The sequence below is a fragment of the Petaurus breviceps genome, unplaced genomic scaffold (assembly GCF_028583685.1).
Source record: "Petaurus breviceps papuanus isolate PSGF00001 unplaced genomic scaffold, PetGlider_PUasm1.0 187, whole genome shotgun sequence".
In the NCBI taxonomy this organism is placed as follows: Eukaryota; Metazoa; Chordata; class Mammalia; order Diprotodontia; family Petauridae; genus Petaurus; species Petaurus breviceps.
The window spans coordinates 13,527,514-13,547,369 of record NW_027185799.1 but is presented as its reverse complement, the minus strand read 5'-3'; the positions used below and the strand labels follow the sequence as shown (position 1 = coordinate 13,547,369).

General features: G+C 37.3%; 1 protein-coding gene across 10 annotated transcripts in view; it reads right to left on the bottom strand.

The window, feature by feature from the left end:
- BNC2 (basonuclin zinc finger protein 2) overlaps positions 1-19,856 on the bottom strand; it is a 529,053-nt gene that overhangs the window by 11,208 nt on the left and 497,989 nt on the right. For 7 of the 10 annotated variants that reach the window (XM_069090666.1, XM_069090665.1, XM_069090668.1 and 4 more), the window contains 2 exons: positions 16,002-17,971; positions 15,519-15,584 (listed from right to left, as the gene is read on the bottom strand). In XM_069090666.1, coding sequence (XP_068946767.1) covers positions 15,519-15,584; positions 16,002-17,971 — 2,036 coding nt within the window. Of the gene's footprint in view, positions 1-1,111; positions 1,146-15,518; positions 15,585-16,001; positions 17,972-19,856 lie in introns of all 10 variants that reach the window. The other 3 variants (XM_069090667.1, XM_069090669.1, XM_069090674.1) reach the window with 2 other exon arrangements.

Sequence of the window (19,856 nt, the reverse complement as noted above, 5' to 3'; positions counted from 1 at the left end):
GGACATACTGTGAAATTATGAGAAAATTCCATTAAAGAGGAGGGTGAGCTACGGAATCAAACCTATAAGGTCATTTGGTACAAGTCTGAGTATTAATGAAGACTATTAAAGTATGATGCCTGGTAGTTTTAAATCAACCAAGCAAAGGGTTTTAATAACCTTCCTATATATTAGCAATTTAAGATAAAATACTAAGAAGAAAGCCTATTTTCTCAATATATTTGGAATCACAACTTACTACAAAGATAAAATAAATGTACTTTTGAAAAGTTCCTGCCCTTTAATATTTGCCTTAGAACATGCTTTATACTAGTGAAATTTATTTTCAGCTGTACAAAAAACGAAAAAAAAAGTATATACTTTTTTGCTTTTTAAAAAAATAAAAATTAATTCCCCCCTCCCACTAAAGGAGAAAAAAAACCGTAGGGACAGGACAAAAATGTGTACACAATCAGTGATCTCCTCTCCCCCATCCCTCCCAAAAAAAGCCAATCTCAATTTTTAACCAAATCCTATATTTGTAGACAAGCAAAACTCATGTGCATCTTCCTGGGAGTTTTGTGTAGAAAATATAGGATTTGTCCCAAAACATCCATAGGGATGTCATGATTTACAAAGTCTGATATGCTATTATCTATCTGAAAAACATTGCCTTAGTCTTTCCCCCCCCCATTTATTTTAAAAGCCCCCATGGGCATATACCTCTCTCCACCTGACAAGGCTTACGTGTTAAACAAGTATCTAAAATGAAAGCTACTGTTGCCAAAAGAATTAATAATATTTACTTCTCAGGAATGAGAGAAGTTCAACATTATACTGGATTGTTACAATTAAAATAACCAAAATTGGCAAATGAAAAGTTTGAGATATCTCCTGTAAAAAATTAGAAGAGGATTTTAAGACCCAAAGAAGTCACTTAGTCAATTTGATTACAAGAGTGGATGGTTTTTCTCGGAAATGAAGGGTGGTTGAGAGGTATGTGCCAAATAGACAAAGAAGATGGAAAAGTTTTCCACCTTTCCACACAAGACAATAATAGCACTCTTGATTTTGTAGGGGCAGAGGTGTTTCACACACCTTTCCACACTGCACTTAGGAAGGCTGAGCTTACCTTGTGATAATAAGATCAGCTTTCTAATCTTTTGCTAAATCGATCACAAAAGAAAGCAAGAATGAAAGACAGAGAGAGAAAAAGAGAGAAAGGGAGAGAGAGAGACAGAAAGAGAGAGAGAAAACAAATTCACATTCTAGACATCTGTTTTTGTAAAAAAATAAACTTAAACAATAAAATAGGGATTTAACATGTTCTGATCATAAAACCATTTTCTGTCATAAGCCATCATCTCATACTGCTGTCTTGGTGATTATCAGATCAGCTGCACAATCCAAAATCATAAATCAAATTAGACAAACCAAATTCACAGCATCATCATCATCATCCATAAATGAGTTCTAAACAGATGCATGCAGTGTGCAGATACATGAATGATAAACAGAAGTCGTCCCTGTGGTCCCTGCTCTGACACAGTTGTTCCTTGCTTGCTTATTGTCAGATGGCAGATGACTGGGAGTGCAGGCTGCTAAGCACAGTGCAGGAAATGCCTACTGTGAAAGTCTTTATCCTGAAATGTGGGTATGACACCACTGAAGTCATTGTATGAATGCAAAAATAGAGCTACACTATGTGCTATTACTCTATTGATAAAAAAAAAATCCTAACTGAAAGACACTTGTGAAATTCTACTCTGTTCTTAACACCCCTCCCTATCTTAATTTCACAAACTCACATTTTGTGATTACTGTGATCTAGAACTAGGCAGGTTAAGCTCTCTGTTGTTTCTCACACATCTGCAGTTACCATTTCTTTGGTTCACTGCTGAGAAAACAGCAGCCAGACATACAGCAATATCATCAAGAATCATTGAATAAAGAAGCAGGAATAAATTAACACTGAGAAAAGGACACACTGATATCCCAGATGGACACGTCTTCCCAAAGATGACTTGTGAAAATAGACAACTCCATTGATACTATAATAGGAAGAGATGTTTCTCTTCGGTTCCCACTTACAGCAGTGGAAATCTGTAATCTAATTAGGTGATGTACCAGCCCTCAATATCTGTCAACCAAACGATGTGCAGAAATGTGTAGACTAGCTCTGGCACTCTGTTCAACAGTGTCCCTTTTCCGCTGTCAGCAGTACCGTTGGCTTCTGCTAATATAATTACATTGACTTTTATTCAATTAAGTGCCATCCCTGGCTTTAAAAAAAAGCTACTTTATCAATTGATTCAGGTGTAATGCAATAATAAAGATGAACTCATGGCAGTGCATTAGCTCTGCTGTTCATAACTTTTGTACACGAGTTCATTCATAGTAGTCGATTTCCATTATGCAACCACCGTTCAAAAGAATTGATTCTTTTATGTTCATTTCTTAATCTATTTCATTTTTGTTTAATAATCCTCCTAGAGGCCATATGCAAAAACACTCAAGTAGGGATAGGAAGAATGCATGGTGGGAAGTCATCTAATATACTTTTGTAATGTTGGTTTGGAAAATCTTTGATGTGGTATGGGAAAGGATGAGGAAAAATCAAGGGAGGGGATATGGGAAAGGCAGACAGAAAAAAAGGTAGAGGAGAAAAAAAAGGCAGAGAGGAGAGAAAGGGATAGAGAGAAGAGAGAATCCTTTTAGAAATGTTGTCAGACTGAATATGGAAAAGAATAATGACATCAGTTGAGTTGATCACTTCCTCCAGGTCAGAATCCCTCCTGATAAAGAGCAAAAACCAGCACTTGGTTTTAACTGGAACCCTAAGGTGTCATACTCTGTGGCAGTCAATTAGTTATCATAATGTATTTGGAAATAGACACAAAGACCCAGGGTTAATGGCAATTTAGGGAATGTTATAAGTTTCTATGGATCAGCAGTACAGGGAAGATAAAAGGGAAAAAGGAAAAACACTGATGGTAAAGTTCATATATAGACTTAGACTATGAAATGTATCAAAACAAAAAAAATGGGAGATTCCTTCTGAAAAAAGCTTTTAAAAACAGAAAGGTCCAGAAACTGTAAGAGAAAAATGATATTCTTAAAAGAAGGCAAAGAATCAAGTTATCAAAGATGTAGTAGGTAGAAGAAAGAGTCCATGAAAGACATCTTTGGTCAAGAGAAGTAGTGCAGATGTAGATTAAGGGAAGAATTGGAATTATGTTAAAGAGAGGAGATACCAATGTAAAGATCTTATTCCTCTAGGCATAGAAACCATTGTATTCTAACATATTTCTAGAGAAAGTATCTGTCCAAGATAGAGCGAGGACATTCTACTTTGGAATGGGAATACATGCACATTTTACCAGACCCCAACATTGTGGGTGCCAGTATCATTAATGCCATGTTTCTACTTGATTGTTGATGAATTGGTTATGTAGGAAGTGCAGAAATGTGTGGGCAAGTTCCCAGGACAGGGGAATGCCTTGCGGGGAAGTGAAGAGCATGGGTGGTGGAAACAAGGTTTGGCCTTGGTTGTTACTCATTAGATCAGTGGTTCAAAAATGGTCATGTACCTTAAAATCTACAGTAATGTGGCAGAGCTTCAGAGAGGATATCTTTTTGCCAACAGGCACTGGATATATCAAAGAGCAGAAACTAAAAATCTGAGGCATGAAGCTGAACCTTTAAGAAAGGTGGGTAATAAGGAGGAATTGGCCCTAATAACACCTGAATTTAGTCCAAGTGAATCCCACATACATAATTATAGTATGAATTTAGCCCTAAAACTTGGGCTATAATCAGGATGATCAATAGGTCTTTTGAATAGCTCTAATTCATGCTTCTTGTACCTACCCTGGACTGCAAATTTTTTTCTATAGTTTACTGAAGGCACTGAATATGATAAAGCCTTCAGTGCATGGAAAACCATAATTATTCTTCTTTCCAAATTTGGAATGACAAAGATAATAATGATGACTGAAAATGATCTGATTGGACTGAAATGGACTCCAGACTTTCCTTCCCTGTTTCAATTCTCCAGTGAGATTCTCACTAGGTATAAACAGAAGAAAAATGAATATAACTTTGGCAAATGCAGTCAATTAAATGCACATGCTATTTGCCCAGTGTGCATAAGTCCAGACTTGGGATTCTTTAATAGTTTTCTTTTTAACTTGTCAATGTGCCCAATTCTATTTAATGCCCTGGTTATCTATGAAAATGAAAAATGTAACAGCTGGATTTTAAAGAAAAAGTATGAGCTTTCGGAGTTGTTTTGAGATGTAAGGAGTAAATTCAAAATGAAAGAAAAGTATCATGGCTAACTTCAAAGTCAGGCTGTGGAAATCACAAACTGGATAATCCATTAATCACAATGTATTTTTATATCAAATGCTAGACCTACCTTTCTAGATAATGGGAAGTGATATATTAAGTCACTGAATTTACTGAATTGAGATTACAACAATGGTCAACAAGAAGGCTCCAAGGTAGATGTAAACAGTGAACCCTTCCATAATTAGGGATAACAAAAAAAAAGTTTTGTGACTTGTACAATTAACTTTTAAAATATACCTTAACAAGAAATTTGGCTCAAATGTCACTCTTCTCATTTGGGGTTAGTGGGTTTTTTTCCTTCTTCTTTTTCCTCCATAAATCAAATGGTAATATGAACCTGGCTAGTCTCAGTACCTTGCACATAAGGAGATAGTAAATATTTGTTTATTGATGGATACATAATTTGGGTCTGGTTAGATGGTATATGTGGTGTGTATATATATATATATATATATATATGTATGTATATATATATATAGAAGGTATTTTGTCAATCTTAATGTTTCTCTACACTGAAGTGCAAGATTGCCATTCAAACCTAAAGAAATGGGGGTGAGTGAGGGAAATAAGCCTCTGATGCACCTTGACAATTTTACTGAAACTGCTGGAACACTAATTAGATATTGCCTTTATTCTGCATAATTTGTGTTTTGCTGTTTATTAATGGTGGTTTCTGAGGAATATTTGTTGCTCTGTGAAATCAATGACATTTCTGACACTGGAAGGTTTTTGGTGTTTTGTTTTGTTCTTTTAAAGAAGTAAGAGTTATTAAAAAGGTTTCTATTTTAGGTTCCTCTATAGGAGTCCTGAAAACCGTCACACTGCATAGAAAGAAAATTCGAAGCAAAATGCCATATAACACTTACTAAAGCCCAAAAGTGAGGGAGTGCTTATTAAATGCAGGAAATAAAGGACAAGTAAGTTCTTGCAAATTAAAAATGTGGAATTCAGTCATTTCAATCCCTTTCAATATGAAACAAATCATTCACACTGGTCACGCAGACAGTTCCCTCTACACTCAAATTATTCACTTGAAGATAAGCTCCCACCAAACTCTTTAGGGGTTTAACTAATTTACAGCACAGATACGGCACGTCTGTTGTAATAACAGGTAGGATGTATTGGGGTCGACCATTTATCAGAATTAGACTTCTTTTCTCAATTCGCAGTGAATTATGCTGCCTACACTGCTCCTCTCTCTCAGAGCTTGCCATCCCCTTACGGCCCCTAATGTGGCAGGCAAACAAAATTGACAGTCTCATCTTGTCAACAAGGGGTGATTCTCTTGAGAAGCCATTTAACTTTGCAGAGGAAGCAATGTATTAATGTGCCTGTCCCAGGAATGTTAATCATCTTCTAGCTTCCTCTAACTTTGACGTGAACGAAATCACCAAATTTGTTTACTAAATGAATCGTAATATGCTAATAAGAAAGCATGACATATACGGAAAAGCCAAACAGATGGTTTGTTTACTCCACTTTGCAACTTTATAAATGTTGTAACTCTGAAGATGTTAGTGAGAATTATTGGTTTGTTGGCAGAGGCAAACATGCCTTTTGCATACTAAATCTGGTGCTCCAGTTAGAAACCAATTTGTCATTGCTGGGGAATGCATAAAAAATGTTAATGATGTGATGTCATTTAGGGAGGAAGGATGGTGGGATTTGGTTGTGCTAGTTGCTCAGGTTAAGTATAGAATTGATATCGAACAGCAGTGTTCTCCACCTATCTTCTTTGAGCTATCTTTGACACTTCAGGGCTTCTCTGGAGGACTGATTATTCAATAGCTACGTACCTGTTGCATTGCTACATGAGCGGCGTGCTACATGGTGAATGGAAGTCTGTTCCAATGGTAAATGCAAATGCACTCAGGCAAGTTCTTTCTAGTATGAGAAAAAAAAGAAACTTGGGAGGCCTGGGTAGCATACTTGCAGAACTGCTCAGAACGCATCAGAGTTAAATGGTATAGTTTTAACTTAGCCAGCTGCCCTTAATAACTAAACCAAATCCCTCAATCACTATCTTTTTAAAAATATTCTGATTTTTGGAAAGAGTTCAGATGAAGATGCACCAATTTCCAAGAGTTTAATGCAATGTATCCTCTCATGATAAACTAAAAATTTATCTTCTTTATTGAGTGGGTCACCCCCCCAACCATGTGTCAGGCAAAGGGTACCAAGTTGTTGATAAGATTAATAAAATTTACAGGACCACTCTCTCTTTTTAAAATACCTCAAATATAAAATTATATTCTTTTTAAGTAAATTAGATCAAGGGATTATTAACATTTTGGGTGTATTTTCCTGAAAAATCATTATCATTTGACTATTTTCTCTACTATAATTTCATGATGAAACAATGATCAAACCCATATGAATGAATTTTGCTTGTTGTTTTAACAATCTAAATTATGGCAGGTCTATAGGAATTAAAACAATGGGTTGAAAAGTAATCACTGCAGTTAATCAACAAGAAATTGCATCTATTTGCCAGCAAACAGTCTTTTTGAAACATTCAGATGATTATGTAATTGTCTTTTCATTTTTGGGGTACCACATAGGCATACTTTAAGATGTAGAATTTTCCACAGAAGGGATGCTCTTATCTCCCAATATTTCTTGACATTATGAGTACTACCACCAAGCCACTACCAAATCTTACCCAACCCAAGGGTGCTATTAATCTTGTGAGATTTCCCCCATATGCTGTCAGTGGGTATTACTGCTAAACTTTTTGCTCATCCACTGGAGAGAGCAAAGAAATCTTAAGGAAAGTATGAGTTCGGCTTGCTGTCCAAGGATCATTTTGGAGCAAGAAACATTAGCAGTTGTCCCAGCCTGGCGCTTATATCTCATTTGAAACATCTACTCATTCCTGACCAACAAAGAAAATTTCAATAAAGTACTTTTACCGGTTTAACAACAGTGAACTCCTGGGATTGTCAAAGTGCTCAGGCTTTTCCAAGGAGAGAAGAAATCAGCAGCTCAAATATAATTAACCTTCCATTCTCAATGCAAACTGCCACGCACAGGAGCTCTGCAGTCTATTAGTGAAGTTATAATGGCCAACAGGCAGAGGCAAAATTGGTCAAAAAGTTGGCTGCTGCTGTCATATTTTTGGAATTATGATTAATGACACTAATAATGTGGATGATTACTGATATGTGTATCTCCAGCAGTTTATCATATTGCTCTGGCTGCCTACGTCCACAATAAACAGGATGCTATCATTTACCCTTTTATTGAGGCAATCCTTCTCTTGAAGGAGCATATTCTAATTACTTTGTAATGTTTTATGTCTTAAACATTTTGCAGCTCTGGACCTTGCCAACTGCTTCATGTCCACCATTGATTAATTACTGAATGTTTAATCAAAATTTAGAACCTAATGTAGTCATTTATGAGCACAGTGCAGTGCCAAAGTAGTTAGGCTTGTATCCCAAGTTTGGAAAGTGTAGGGTTCAAAATCAAATCCCAGCTCTGCAGAAAGATCCAAGATTTTCACCTTGGGTGCTAGGAGTTTGCCAACACTACCTCTGCTGACAAATGGAAGGTAATCTAACTCAAGGATGCACAGAATCTTTATCTCCTGACTTTCCCTTTGGATTTTTCTTTGCTCCTTGCATCCCTCCATTCTTCATCTTTCCCCAGCCAACAAAATGCTAGCATGGGATGCCTTATTGAGCAAGAAAGCCCTTGTGGATACCAGTCATGAGAGCTGAGTTTTGAAGTGGTTAAACAAGTGAAAAATAATTTGCTGGGACAAATACATAAGTTTTTTTTTTAATGTGGATTTTTATGGTACTGTCATACAACCATTCACCGTTGAAGTTAAGTGTTTTTTTAATACCATTACTGAACTGCTGAAATGGATGCTAATATAGCTTGGAGTGCTAATGTCAAGTCCTGGTAATAAAAAAGACAGACTGCTGAATGAAATAATTTCAAGTAAAAAATAGAACAAAAGTGCTCTCTCTCTCTCGCGCGCTCCACTTTTATTGAATTGGGACTGACTGAGCCAATTGCTTTAGAAGTCTGTAAAACACAATTACTAGTGAGCTGACTGACCCAGCATTGCCCCCTCTGTGACAGAGCAGACTAAAAAGGCTGCAGAATTAGTGGTGCTCCCCTATCCTGGCTATCAGACCCCAGATGCTTCCTATGGAGGGGGTTGTTGTTCTGTTGGCCAAAAAAGATCTTTTCCTCATGAAATCCTGCTCTTCCTTAGCCATGAAAGGAATCCACATATCACTGCACTAAATCAAGGTGTGTCATGACCTTCCACCTGGGTGCATGATCTCTCTCTCTTGATTTCAGTTGTCAATTGATGCATGTGTGTGCATGGATGTGCATGGTGTGTGTGTACACATATATGTATATATGAAAAGAAACTGCTTTGTATTATTTCTGGATAGCTTACACTAATTTAAATTTGAGTAGTACCAAAATTAAGGTTTTGTTTTATATGTTCAACTGGAAGCAGTAGGCCTAGGTTTTTATATAGGTGGACTGAAGATTAGAGAGAAGAAAGGGAACTAAAATGGAAGTGGGTAACATCTTCCCCTCCCCCCAAAGGTTAATAAAAAGAAGTAATAAGCTTCATAAAGTATTAGAGTTAAGATCACTAACACTAGGCATAACAGCTTTTTATCCAGAATTTACAGCCAACATTTTAATTTAAGCGGATTGCCGTGGGGGATGGAATCTCAGTGCTCTTTTAAAGTATAATTTTTATGCTAAATAATGGGAACAAAATTATCTTAGCAAAAAACAAAATGCACCACTTTCTTTTGTATCTCCTCTCCCTCCACCTTTCCTTCTCTCCTCCTTCCTTCCCCTTCTTTCTTTTGCTTCATATACACAAATTTTGGCACCTGAGTATCAAAGTTACTGAATCTCTTTTTTATGACACTAACTTTTGGCAAGTGCAGGACCCTTTTATTTTTTGCCACATCCATTTATTTGAAGTTTTTTTTTAGTCTTATGGCAAAAACATTAAATTATTTTTTTAAAAGAATGTTTTGTTTTATTTTAGAAATGCTTTTTAGGTCAATTTTCAAAATGAAATTTAAATAGGAGAGAAGAAAAACCCTTCAACAACCCCAGCACTTCTTATAATCAAAATAAGAATTAAAAGATCAGCAAAAACTGACCTCTTAAAGCTGGAGGTAGAATAGTAAAGATTAAATTACACTGGAATTCATGTGAGTGTGTGTGTGTGTGTGTGTGATGAGTAATCTTCTAGCTTGCTTCCTGGTGGGAACCTGAACATATTTTAACAAGGCTAAAGGAAATGACCTCTCAAAGGGAACAAGTCAAATGAAGGACTGTGTGTCAAGAGAGACCCATGACAAAGTATGTCAGAGTCTTTAAAAGTTCTGAAAAAGCTCTCAAACAGCCCACCCAGCTCTAACGGGTAGCAAACAACAGACAGACAGTACAACTCAATTCAACAAACATTTACAAGTGTCTACAAAGTAGAAGGCACTCTGCTAGGGGCTGAGGATACAAAGACAAAATATTTCCTGCCGTCAAAGAATTTACATTCTGTCATCAATGGAATTCACCAGGCACCTACTAAATATACCTTTCACAAAGCTTTGTGCTTGAATTACACAGCTTGGATAAAAGCAGTTTGGGGGATGTTTTCTTTTCCCTTGGTGGTGGGGCTAGAAACAAGGTTAAATAGGTGTGTATGTCCTGAATTACTTGTATGCTTGTAGTATTATGAACCCAACCCACGAGGAGCTATGCAACTAACATCAATAGTTGTCTATAATCATCTGGCATTCTTCTTCTACCGTCAGGCAGGAATATTTCGTATAAGGTTATTGTCTACTATGCTTTTTGTAATGGGATAAAGGGGTCAGCATGTACTAAAAAGCGCTTGTCTTATATGGAGCCAGGTCAGCATGTGATTAAGAAGACTGGAGGCTTACTTTGGCCTGCCATACCAGCCCATGATATAAGGAGACAGAGTTTTTTTCATTGCTCCCCTAACCACATATAAAGATCCAGACAATACAAATTGCCATTGTAAAGGTTTTGTTGCATTATGAAAAGCTATGGATACAAAGGCAAAATCTGCTGGTTTCTTTTGTAAAGCCAAACAGCTTTTCAAAAGAAAATATCACTCTGCATGTTAAGAAGCCACAAGGTCTCATACACTCACTTCATGGGATCTTAGAAAACACAGCCCAGAGCATATGGATTGACTAAAGTACAGGTAAGTAAACATACAGTGTCTCTGAAATGTTCTTTCTTTATACTTGGGAATACAAAACAGAAACATCTTGTATTTGATACCTAATTATATTAGGGCAAATAGTTACCATGAAGTGGTGCTAAGTATTTTATTTCTCATGGCTATCTTTTAGAATAATCATGTGTAATTATTGAAAGGTAGTCTCTAAAAAAAAGTTATCTGTATAAGTTTCAAAACATAGTAGAAGATGAAAAATGGATACTACTAAGCTGAAGAGGAGGTGGTAAACAGGAGGCAGGTAGCAGTGTTCACACCTTCACCTCTGCTGTTAATGTATGCAGTGGCTCATCAGAGGCATCTCATGTTAATTTATTCAAGCACACCTGTACAGGGTTGAGAGTCAGGTAATCAAACAAGCAAAAAAGTAAAGTCTTTGCTTTTTAGCTACAGCTACCCAGAGGCCTACAGAGAAGCAAATTTAGTTCTGGAGAGATCAGCAGGTTTTAATAAACCAAATACAGATGTCTTTCTCCATACAAATCAAGAAGTTTACATGTTTAAATCTGGTCTGATTTAACTAGCAATCAAAAGCCAGGCTCATGCTTGGCACAAATACTTGTCTGATATTTATTTAGCAATCACCTTGAGCAAATATTATTTGGTCTAAGAGTGGCTAAATCACCTTTCTCACACCTTGAAGAATATATGCTTACTTTTCTCAGAAAATGTAGTATTAACTTTCCAACAATTAATAGTTACTATCCCTCAAGAAAAGCAACAGGAAAGATTGTCTGCTTCTCCACTTTTCAAAATCTACCCAGGGTGGGAAATGGAGAACAGAGAAACACATTTCTTTTTATACAGTTCAAAGTGGTTCCTCTGCAACTGAGTCCTCACTTTAGTTCTGAAATTTTTATGTTGTCAATCACATATAAAATAGATTTTAATATGTTATCCAGTGATGGAGATTTGTAGAAAAGAGGCCAGGAGTTCCCCCCACAAAAAAATGAATGTAATTTACTAATGTGGTATTTTCAGTACAGATGATTCAGTACTACTCAGTTATCATTTCATGGGAAGCTAAACCAAAGTCAGATGATGAGAAATTAAAAAAAAAACACTGAACTAAACTCAGCCAACTATATTATGCCCTCTTCAAGAAAATTTCCCTGAGATTGTAGGTTCAGTCCATTTATTCTTAATTTTTTGCTATCTCAAGTGGTCCGTTTTCTGTACCTCAATAGGTAACATAGTCCATTCTCCTATTCCCAAGCAGAGGAACAGCATTTTAGCACTGGAGATGACAGGAACAGAGAGTCTGGGTCTTTCCTACTCATTTTTTTCTTTGTAAAAGATTTAGTCTTACCATAATGGATTGTAGACTAATTACCATTTCCACCCTGGTTGTGTCTCTTCTGCAGCTCGGTAGTTCTCTGTGTGATTTTCCAAGTGATACACTGAAGAAAATTTCATAGGCTTGTGTGATAGATAGCTCACTCTAATTTCTAACAACTATTATTAAAGGCAAGGCTGAAAAGTTCTCTTTCTAATTACCTTAAATTCCTGTCACTAAACGCACATCTATTCCCTCTTGCCCAGTGAAGGATTTCTAGGACATCTTATTTATAATTCTCTCCCCCTAGGAAATGCACCTAGCATCTACTTTCCTCTCTCTGAGATTCCCTTTCTTATTAAAAGGAACCCCTCTCTCTAAAGTGGTTTAATGGATCACATCTGTATAAAATTTATATACATATATAAAATAAAGCACAAAAAATGCCCTGTGATTTGGATGGTATAAGTATTATTTTCCCCATGTTATAGATGAGGAAACTTCAGTTCAAAGGTGGCAAGTAACTTGTTTAAGGTTACATAGCTCATAATTGTCAGTGCCCAGATTTGAACTTAAGTCTTCTGACCCCATATTCAGAGTTCTTTCTACTCCACCATACTGTCATTCTTATGTGGCCTAGAGGCTTAAGGTAAGAGCTATTTTCTAAATAACAGAGAGGTATTAAGTCTTTGCTAACTAATTACCAAACTACACGTACATTATTTCCTCAAAGAGGAAAAATTTTTTCTCAGTCTCTCCATGGCCATTTCTGTCTACAAATCAGGAATACGAATACTTCCATGATAATCTCAGAAGGGTCCTAGGAGGACTAATGAGTTAAACTTTTGTAAAGTACTCTGGGATCCTCAGAAGACATGGTTATGAACATGAAAAGCAGGAAAAGAGCCATTACTAGAATTTTTGTTAGTTCTACTTTAGGCATCCTCTAGATTCTGTTGTTTTCCTACTACAACCTCTAATCAAAATCTCCTCTAAAGCTTTATTTGCACAAGGAAGACACTGCAGAGTCAAGGAACTGAGTCTCCAGGGAGTGAAAAGAAATGGGCCTAAGGAGAATAGGATTAAAGGGAGAGGAGGCTTTCCGCTTGGGAAGGGTCACTGGCTCGGAGGAATGATAAGAAAACTTGTCTTTCTTGGACTCATAGGAAAGTCTTGAAAGAAATCATAGCCACTGGTTCCCTGGGAGTTCCATGACTAATAAGCTAGAAGGGAAGGAAAAAGAAAAGCCTCTGAGGTGAGAACTGTTGTCTTTAGGAGCCAGTCAAAAGTGAATCAAGGTGTGTGTTGTAAAGCAAGTAAGAGATCAAACTAACCATTTCTCTGAATTAGAAGCAGGAGGTGATAACCTGGGAATCAAATAAGACAGTACTATTAACAGCCATTTTTGTTGCCCAAGTTTCTATGAAAATGGTCCCATGTGATGAATGGAGAGAGCTGTTATGTTCTCACTAGCATCATTCCTCATGACCTGCTAGTGTAGAACTACTGAGTCCCTAAGCTTTATTTACGTGGTTAGAAACATTAAAAATGAAAAGCCAGTTTTCTAGGGAACCAAGAATATTAGGTGCTCCCAAAGAGTCATGCAATAAATACAACAGGGTCTTGGTTTAAAAAAAAAAAACCCTAAACAAAACAAACTCTAATTATTTAATCTTTGGTGCAAATTAAAAACAATTTTGTTCTACCCCCTTCTAGTCTTATTTTAAATAAACTTTTTTTTATAAAGGTAATGATAAAACTACTATAAAAAGGTTAATTCTGGGAGATATTTCTTGAATGACAATTTTTTTTAATTTCAAAGAAAAAAAGGTTTCTCATTTTGTAGAAGATTATACCAACCTAAAATGTCCTGATAGTATTAATTCATGGCCCCAACTTAGATGGAGTTATCTAAGAGATTGATTTCACCTTTAAGTAATTGGTCAACCATCAGTGTTGAGTCTTTGAAATAAACAACTAGATTTTAATAAATAGCTAGATTTGTTAGGAACAAATGTTTGAGATAAATGATACTGAAAAGAGGAAGATATTTATAACATAAAAAGAATATGTTTGCACGTGATTTCATGTAAGTCACCATCCTGAACTTTAGGTGTGTGGCCTTTTTATCCCAGTGTCACATTTATTCTAATGGTATGTCTTGACTTGTTTTTCAGAAATCATGATAAAGACTTTTAGAAATAAGGTTAAATCTTGACTAGTCTTCAAATATTTCACCTTCATCAATTTTATGTAGGTTTTCATAATGGCCTTTTTTGTTAAATAAATGCCCAGTGACTTAGCTTCATTATTCCTAGTGTGACATCTCAAACAAACATTCACCATTGTAAAGCAATAAATAACATATAAATCACGAATCTGAGATGCCATCTTGGACACTAAAGAGACACTCTCTTTTATATTCAAAGTTTATCAATCTTATCTACATATACTGCTGATATAAAAAGCAACAGATAAGAGAAATCTGCATAAGAGACTACAACCAATTTTTACAGAATGGGGTGTTGGTGGAAGGAGGAAAAGTCTTTAAAAGGCAAGGGCTTCTCTTCCTGCTCTATCCTGATAAAAAGTGGCTAATGGAAAAAAAGCTTTTGCTTTTCATGGGTCTGATTTTATTCCATTAAAATAGGAACTATTTGACTTTTTAGAATCCACTGTTATGGATGTTGGGGGAAAAACCTAATGGACAAAAAGGTCTACCTGTCATATGATCTTTCATTTTGTGATATACTCTGCAGAAAATCTCAAACCAACAAAATGACCTACCTGGACAAGTTTTAGGAATTGGGTGGCTATTTGGCAGCTGGTTAACTGAGTCTAATTTCCTTCTTCTCTATCTATTGCCTTTTTTTTTTTTTACACCACATTGTAATATTTTGTTTTTAAAAAATAGGAAAATTCACAACTGATGAACCACATTTAATCTAATAACAAGAACCAACCACTATGACTATGGTAAGAATATTGCATTATGTAAACAATCTGTTCACCAGCTTATTTCCACAAGTGTGGTATAACTGTTTTACCCCACCATTGACCACCTTGACAAATTCCATTTATATTACATTTTCTTTAGGAATAAAAAAAGAATATTGTATAAAAAGCCTAAGAGGTTTAGGACCAGCTGCTTCTGTTTAAACCCAACTGTTTGAGTATTGAAGCAACATAGCTACAGTGTGATGTCATCCAAATGCTGGGCATAATATAGTCTAACTGATCCCAAAACTGTATAGGGGTTTCCCCTCCCTTCTGTGTATGACTCTCATTGCAGTTAATTAACTGTGCATGACAGATTCATAGAATCTTTAAAGATCATAGAGTCCAACTCCTGATTCCACAGATAAGGAAACTTCAGTTCATCAAGTTAAGCTATTTATCTAAAACCATATAGCTAGTTAGTAGCAGAGGCTGGGCTAAATTGCACATCTGCTGGCTCCCATTCCAGTATTATTTCTACTACCCCAGTACATGAAAGAAATTAATATAAAAAAAAAAGTCACCCCTCCCCTAAATCCCTAGTCTAAAGATTTCTTCTGTCCCATTTTCTCAAGTATTCTTACTAATTAAAAAAAAATTCAAGGACACAATGAATACCCATTTAAGGAATCATAACATTTCTGGTTATACCTACGCAGATGCAGGGTGTCCCGATGTCCTGGACCTATGGTTCTTTCCATCCGTAAATTTCTGTTTCTATATTGGATAGATACGTGTGTATGAAGATAATATATTTATTTAATTAAAAAGCCACAGGGAAAAGCAATTATAAATAAAACAGAAGCTGCGGCTTCTAAGTGAAGGTATATGGGAAGGGAAGGGTGTTGTGTACATGTGTAATTATACACACCTGGATGCATGAAAACACACATATACACAAAGCACACAAAATAATGGCGTGCATCACTGGGCAAAATGGCATATGATTCTGCATGCTAATACACAACAAACACCAACTGCGACAATCCTTCATTATCATGGTTGCATGGTTGCCATTTGATCACCGCGGGCAATCTCTATAATGCTTCAAAAACACCTTAAGCTGGATTTTCTTACGTTAAGTCCAACATTACTGAACCACACAGCAGCAGCAGTCAATGGAGATTTACTGACCTGTCTCTGCTTCGCCGTGAGGGGAAGGCAGCATTACAGCCGGCCACTGTGCAGACATGCATCTCTTTTAAGTGAACGTTCCTGTAGTGTAGCTTCACGCTGTAGGAGCTTTTGAAACTCTTCTTGCACACATAACATATCTTGGGGTCTGGGCTAGAACACAAGTCACCTTCTGGGGAGAACTTCTGGGGGCTGCCATAGTTCAAAGATGATGTGAAACTGTCGTGAAGGGCAGCCATACTAGCACCGCCTCCATTATATAGTCCGTATTGGCTCATGTAAAACATGTCATATGTAGGATCTGTAAACTCTTCCTTCACCTTAATTACATCCTGGTGAGAGGGCTCATTGTGATTTTCATCAGGTCTTTCATTATTCATCATGGCTTTTTCATTCCCTTCACTGTGCATGCGGTCATCAGCTTCCATAGATTCCTCACACAACTTTGGCTCAGAAGACTCAGATTCATTTTCATAGTCCCTCTCATGTTCTTGGTCTTCTGAAGTCATACTGTCTGCTCTTCTTATTTCTGTCCTGGAGATACACCGGCTCCGACTGTGCTTGGAAAAATCTTTCACAGACAACCCTGGACTCATCTCATCATGGGAATGGCAATGATTGTCATGGCTCATGTCATTGACCACAGCTCCGCTGTCATTGGGCTCGTCATCTTCATCATCAAACTCGTCAGCAGTATCAATAATTTCCTTTTCAATCTTAACAGGCATGCTTGACTTTCGAGGCTTCTTCTTGGGGGCCAAGTCAGCGCTGGGTTCATGAGTGGCCATCACCATCACTGAGACTGCTGGCTCAGAGGGAGGTGGGGGGTGCTGCTCCACAGCACTGCTAGCTGGTATGATGGGGCTGGTGGGAAGTGAGGTTGGGGGACTCACCATTTCTCCAGGGGTGAGTAAGCTTCTATAAAATGGAGGAACAGGCTGGACAGTCTTTAACCCAGAAAACACCAGCTGGCTAGGGAGAGGATTCTGTAAGACAGGGTCAAGGGGGGGAGTGGTAAAACCCATTGGAGGTCGGCCAGGGCTTGTGAGAGTGAGATTTGATTTAGTACTTGCTATGACTGGTGTGGCAGCTCCTGATGTAGCCCGGATTAAATCTTTGTCTCGGTTATTCCTTAGCATAGGCATGTGAAGACGGGGATTGGGGTTTGCACTGTGACGATTGCGACTTCGCAGGGAGCTGAAGACCATATTGCAGCCTTCGATAGTACAACGGTGTTTGATCTTCAGGTGAACTGCATTATAGTGAATTTTGAGAGTACCTTTATCATAGAAAGTTTTTCCACATGCATTACAAAACACTCTCCCTTTCCTAGAGGCCGAGCCCATCCTTCTCATTCGGTGAATCCGGAAGGAACTTTTCGTGTGTTCCGGTTTGGCTAAATCGCTGATTGGGGCAGAAGTCTGAATGGGGGACACACAGGCTGGCTCTGTTTTGGGCTCCACATTGGTGATACTAGTCAGAGCATTTCTGTTGGGTGTCTGCTCATTCTTATAAGGCGTGGGAGAAACTTCTGACTCACTGCTTTCATTATATTCATTCTGGGTTGAAAGGCTAGGCTCCCGAAGCCTCAGTCCTGGCTGCTCTAGCAGCAAACCATTTGGGGGTAACCCAAGTAGTGGAGCAGAGACTGGATTTATGTACTGGAATGGAAGCAAGAATGCAAGGCTGTTGGGGATGTTTTCGAAATGATGAATGCTGGAAGGATTGCTGTTTTCCAGGTGAGCAAGGAGACTTGGACTCCTGGTGCGATTATTGCTTTCAATAAAAGTCCTTATATCTGAATCTGTCTTTGAAGATGGTACAGCAACGGCCTGCCCTTCTTTCTCTTGAATCGCCATCAGCTCTACAATGGATTTGGTTTCTCCAAACCGCAGAAACTGCTGAAGGGTAATAATCTCTTCTTCTCGGGACATGATGGCCCAGCGGTCTAGCACCTTGCCGGCAGCATCCTAGAGGCCACATCAAAGAAACAACAAAGACAAACACAAAAACTTATTGATTCTGCATAATTATTAAATTCAATTGAAGGTGCTCTGCTGTCTGCTCATGGAACAACGCGTGCAGAAAACAACATGCAAGCACTGTTAATTGAAGTCGACCCACAAAGCAAACTTTTCTGCCATGCAAATGTAGTAATTAGAGTCACAGTTAGAGAAACAGATTGAGTTTAATAATGTCAAGGCAAACAAAATTTAGACCACCGGGGCTCTGCGATCTAAAATGCCTTCAATACTGCTATTTTAACAACAGTGATCTATGTACTATGCAACTATTTAGCATACATTAGTATAAGACGTGAACTCTTGCTGCGCAACCCACAGTAAATGCAGAAAATGGTACCTTAATCCTTATTAAAGGGTGACAGTGTAGGAAGGAATTAAGTTCATTCTGTGGAATCTATTTCTTAAATGTGAGCAGACATTATACTGGATTCAGTGATGAAAAATTCTTTTAAGTCCACAGAATTCTGAACTAAAAGAATGACTAAAATACCACCAAAAAATTGCCATTCACTTATCTGGATTGTGTGTATGTTTGTGTGTGTGTGTGTATGTGTGGGCAGTATTTTAGTATTATGTAATAAAAGGCAGCAGAAAAGGCAGAGTTTGTAAAAATGAAAAAAAAAATTAAAAGCTGAGAAAGGTGGCTATACTCTGTTAGAAGAAATTGATTAAAATTTTGTGATTTAGATACAAAAACATTTGACTCTTTAAAAATATTTTGTTATCAATGACAGTTATAGATATTTAAAAAGTAAACATGCACTAGGTTTTAGGAAGCATAAACGTGTAAAAATGTTGACTCTTAACATCCACTTTGGATAGCAAAGGGAAAGTCCACTGAGAATACACATCAGTAATCACCAGACTATCTGTTGTTAAATATACATTAAAAAGCATTTCACACTTTCATTTTGGCTGGTAACTATGAGATTTGCCTGGAGGTAGGACTTAAAAATTCTGCAGTGTAATGTCAGGCAATCCATTTCAGGGCATATTGATAGAAATCCAGTCAAACACATGAATGACTCCATTGTTTTCTGGGGCACTATTTCTTCTCACCAGTACAGGACACTTTCATCAACCCTGACCATTAGCTTAAAAATGCCAGTTTTCTGTCCTACATTCTTCTGTCTCTGTGCTTTCAATCATTCCACCTCCTGCCTATGGAATTGACTCCTTTCACACTCATCTATTAATTAAAGTCCTATCCCTTCTTTCAAGGCCCAGCCAAGGTTTCAGGGGCTTACTCTCTGTTAACCCTACTACACCCATAATTCCTGGTGAACACAATCCCTCCCTTGCTCACTGTGCCCCTTCTTCATCCTTTGCACTCTCCTTGTTTATCATAGTTATTTAGATGAATGAAAACTTCATGAAGGCAGGGTTTATGCCATAGAATAGTAACTATAGAACTGAATGGAATCTTAGTTCATCTAGTCCACTTCCTATGAGGAAACTGAGGTCCAGAGTCCAAAGTCATATAAGAAATAAGTAATAAGCAGAAGGGTTGACATTTGAATCTCTGATTCTGAATTCAGAGTTCTTTCCAGTATATTCCCTAAGTTACCTTTTTTCTGTCTTTACACCTCTAATATCTAGCATGGAGCCTTAAACAAAGTAGATGTATAAAAATGTTTGTTTAAAGATATATCATTGAAAGAGATGTTCTTCTTGAGTTTTGGATGCCAGGCTCTCTTCGGACAGTGGCTACATGGTTTATGTTATAATGATAATTCTAACAATATATTTTTGTGTAGTAATTTGTTTTAAGTTTTCCTCATCAAAACCCTATGAATTGGAGAGTACAGGTATGACTATCTCTATTCCATTT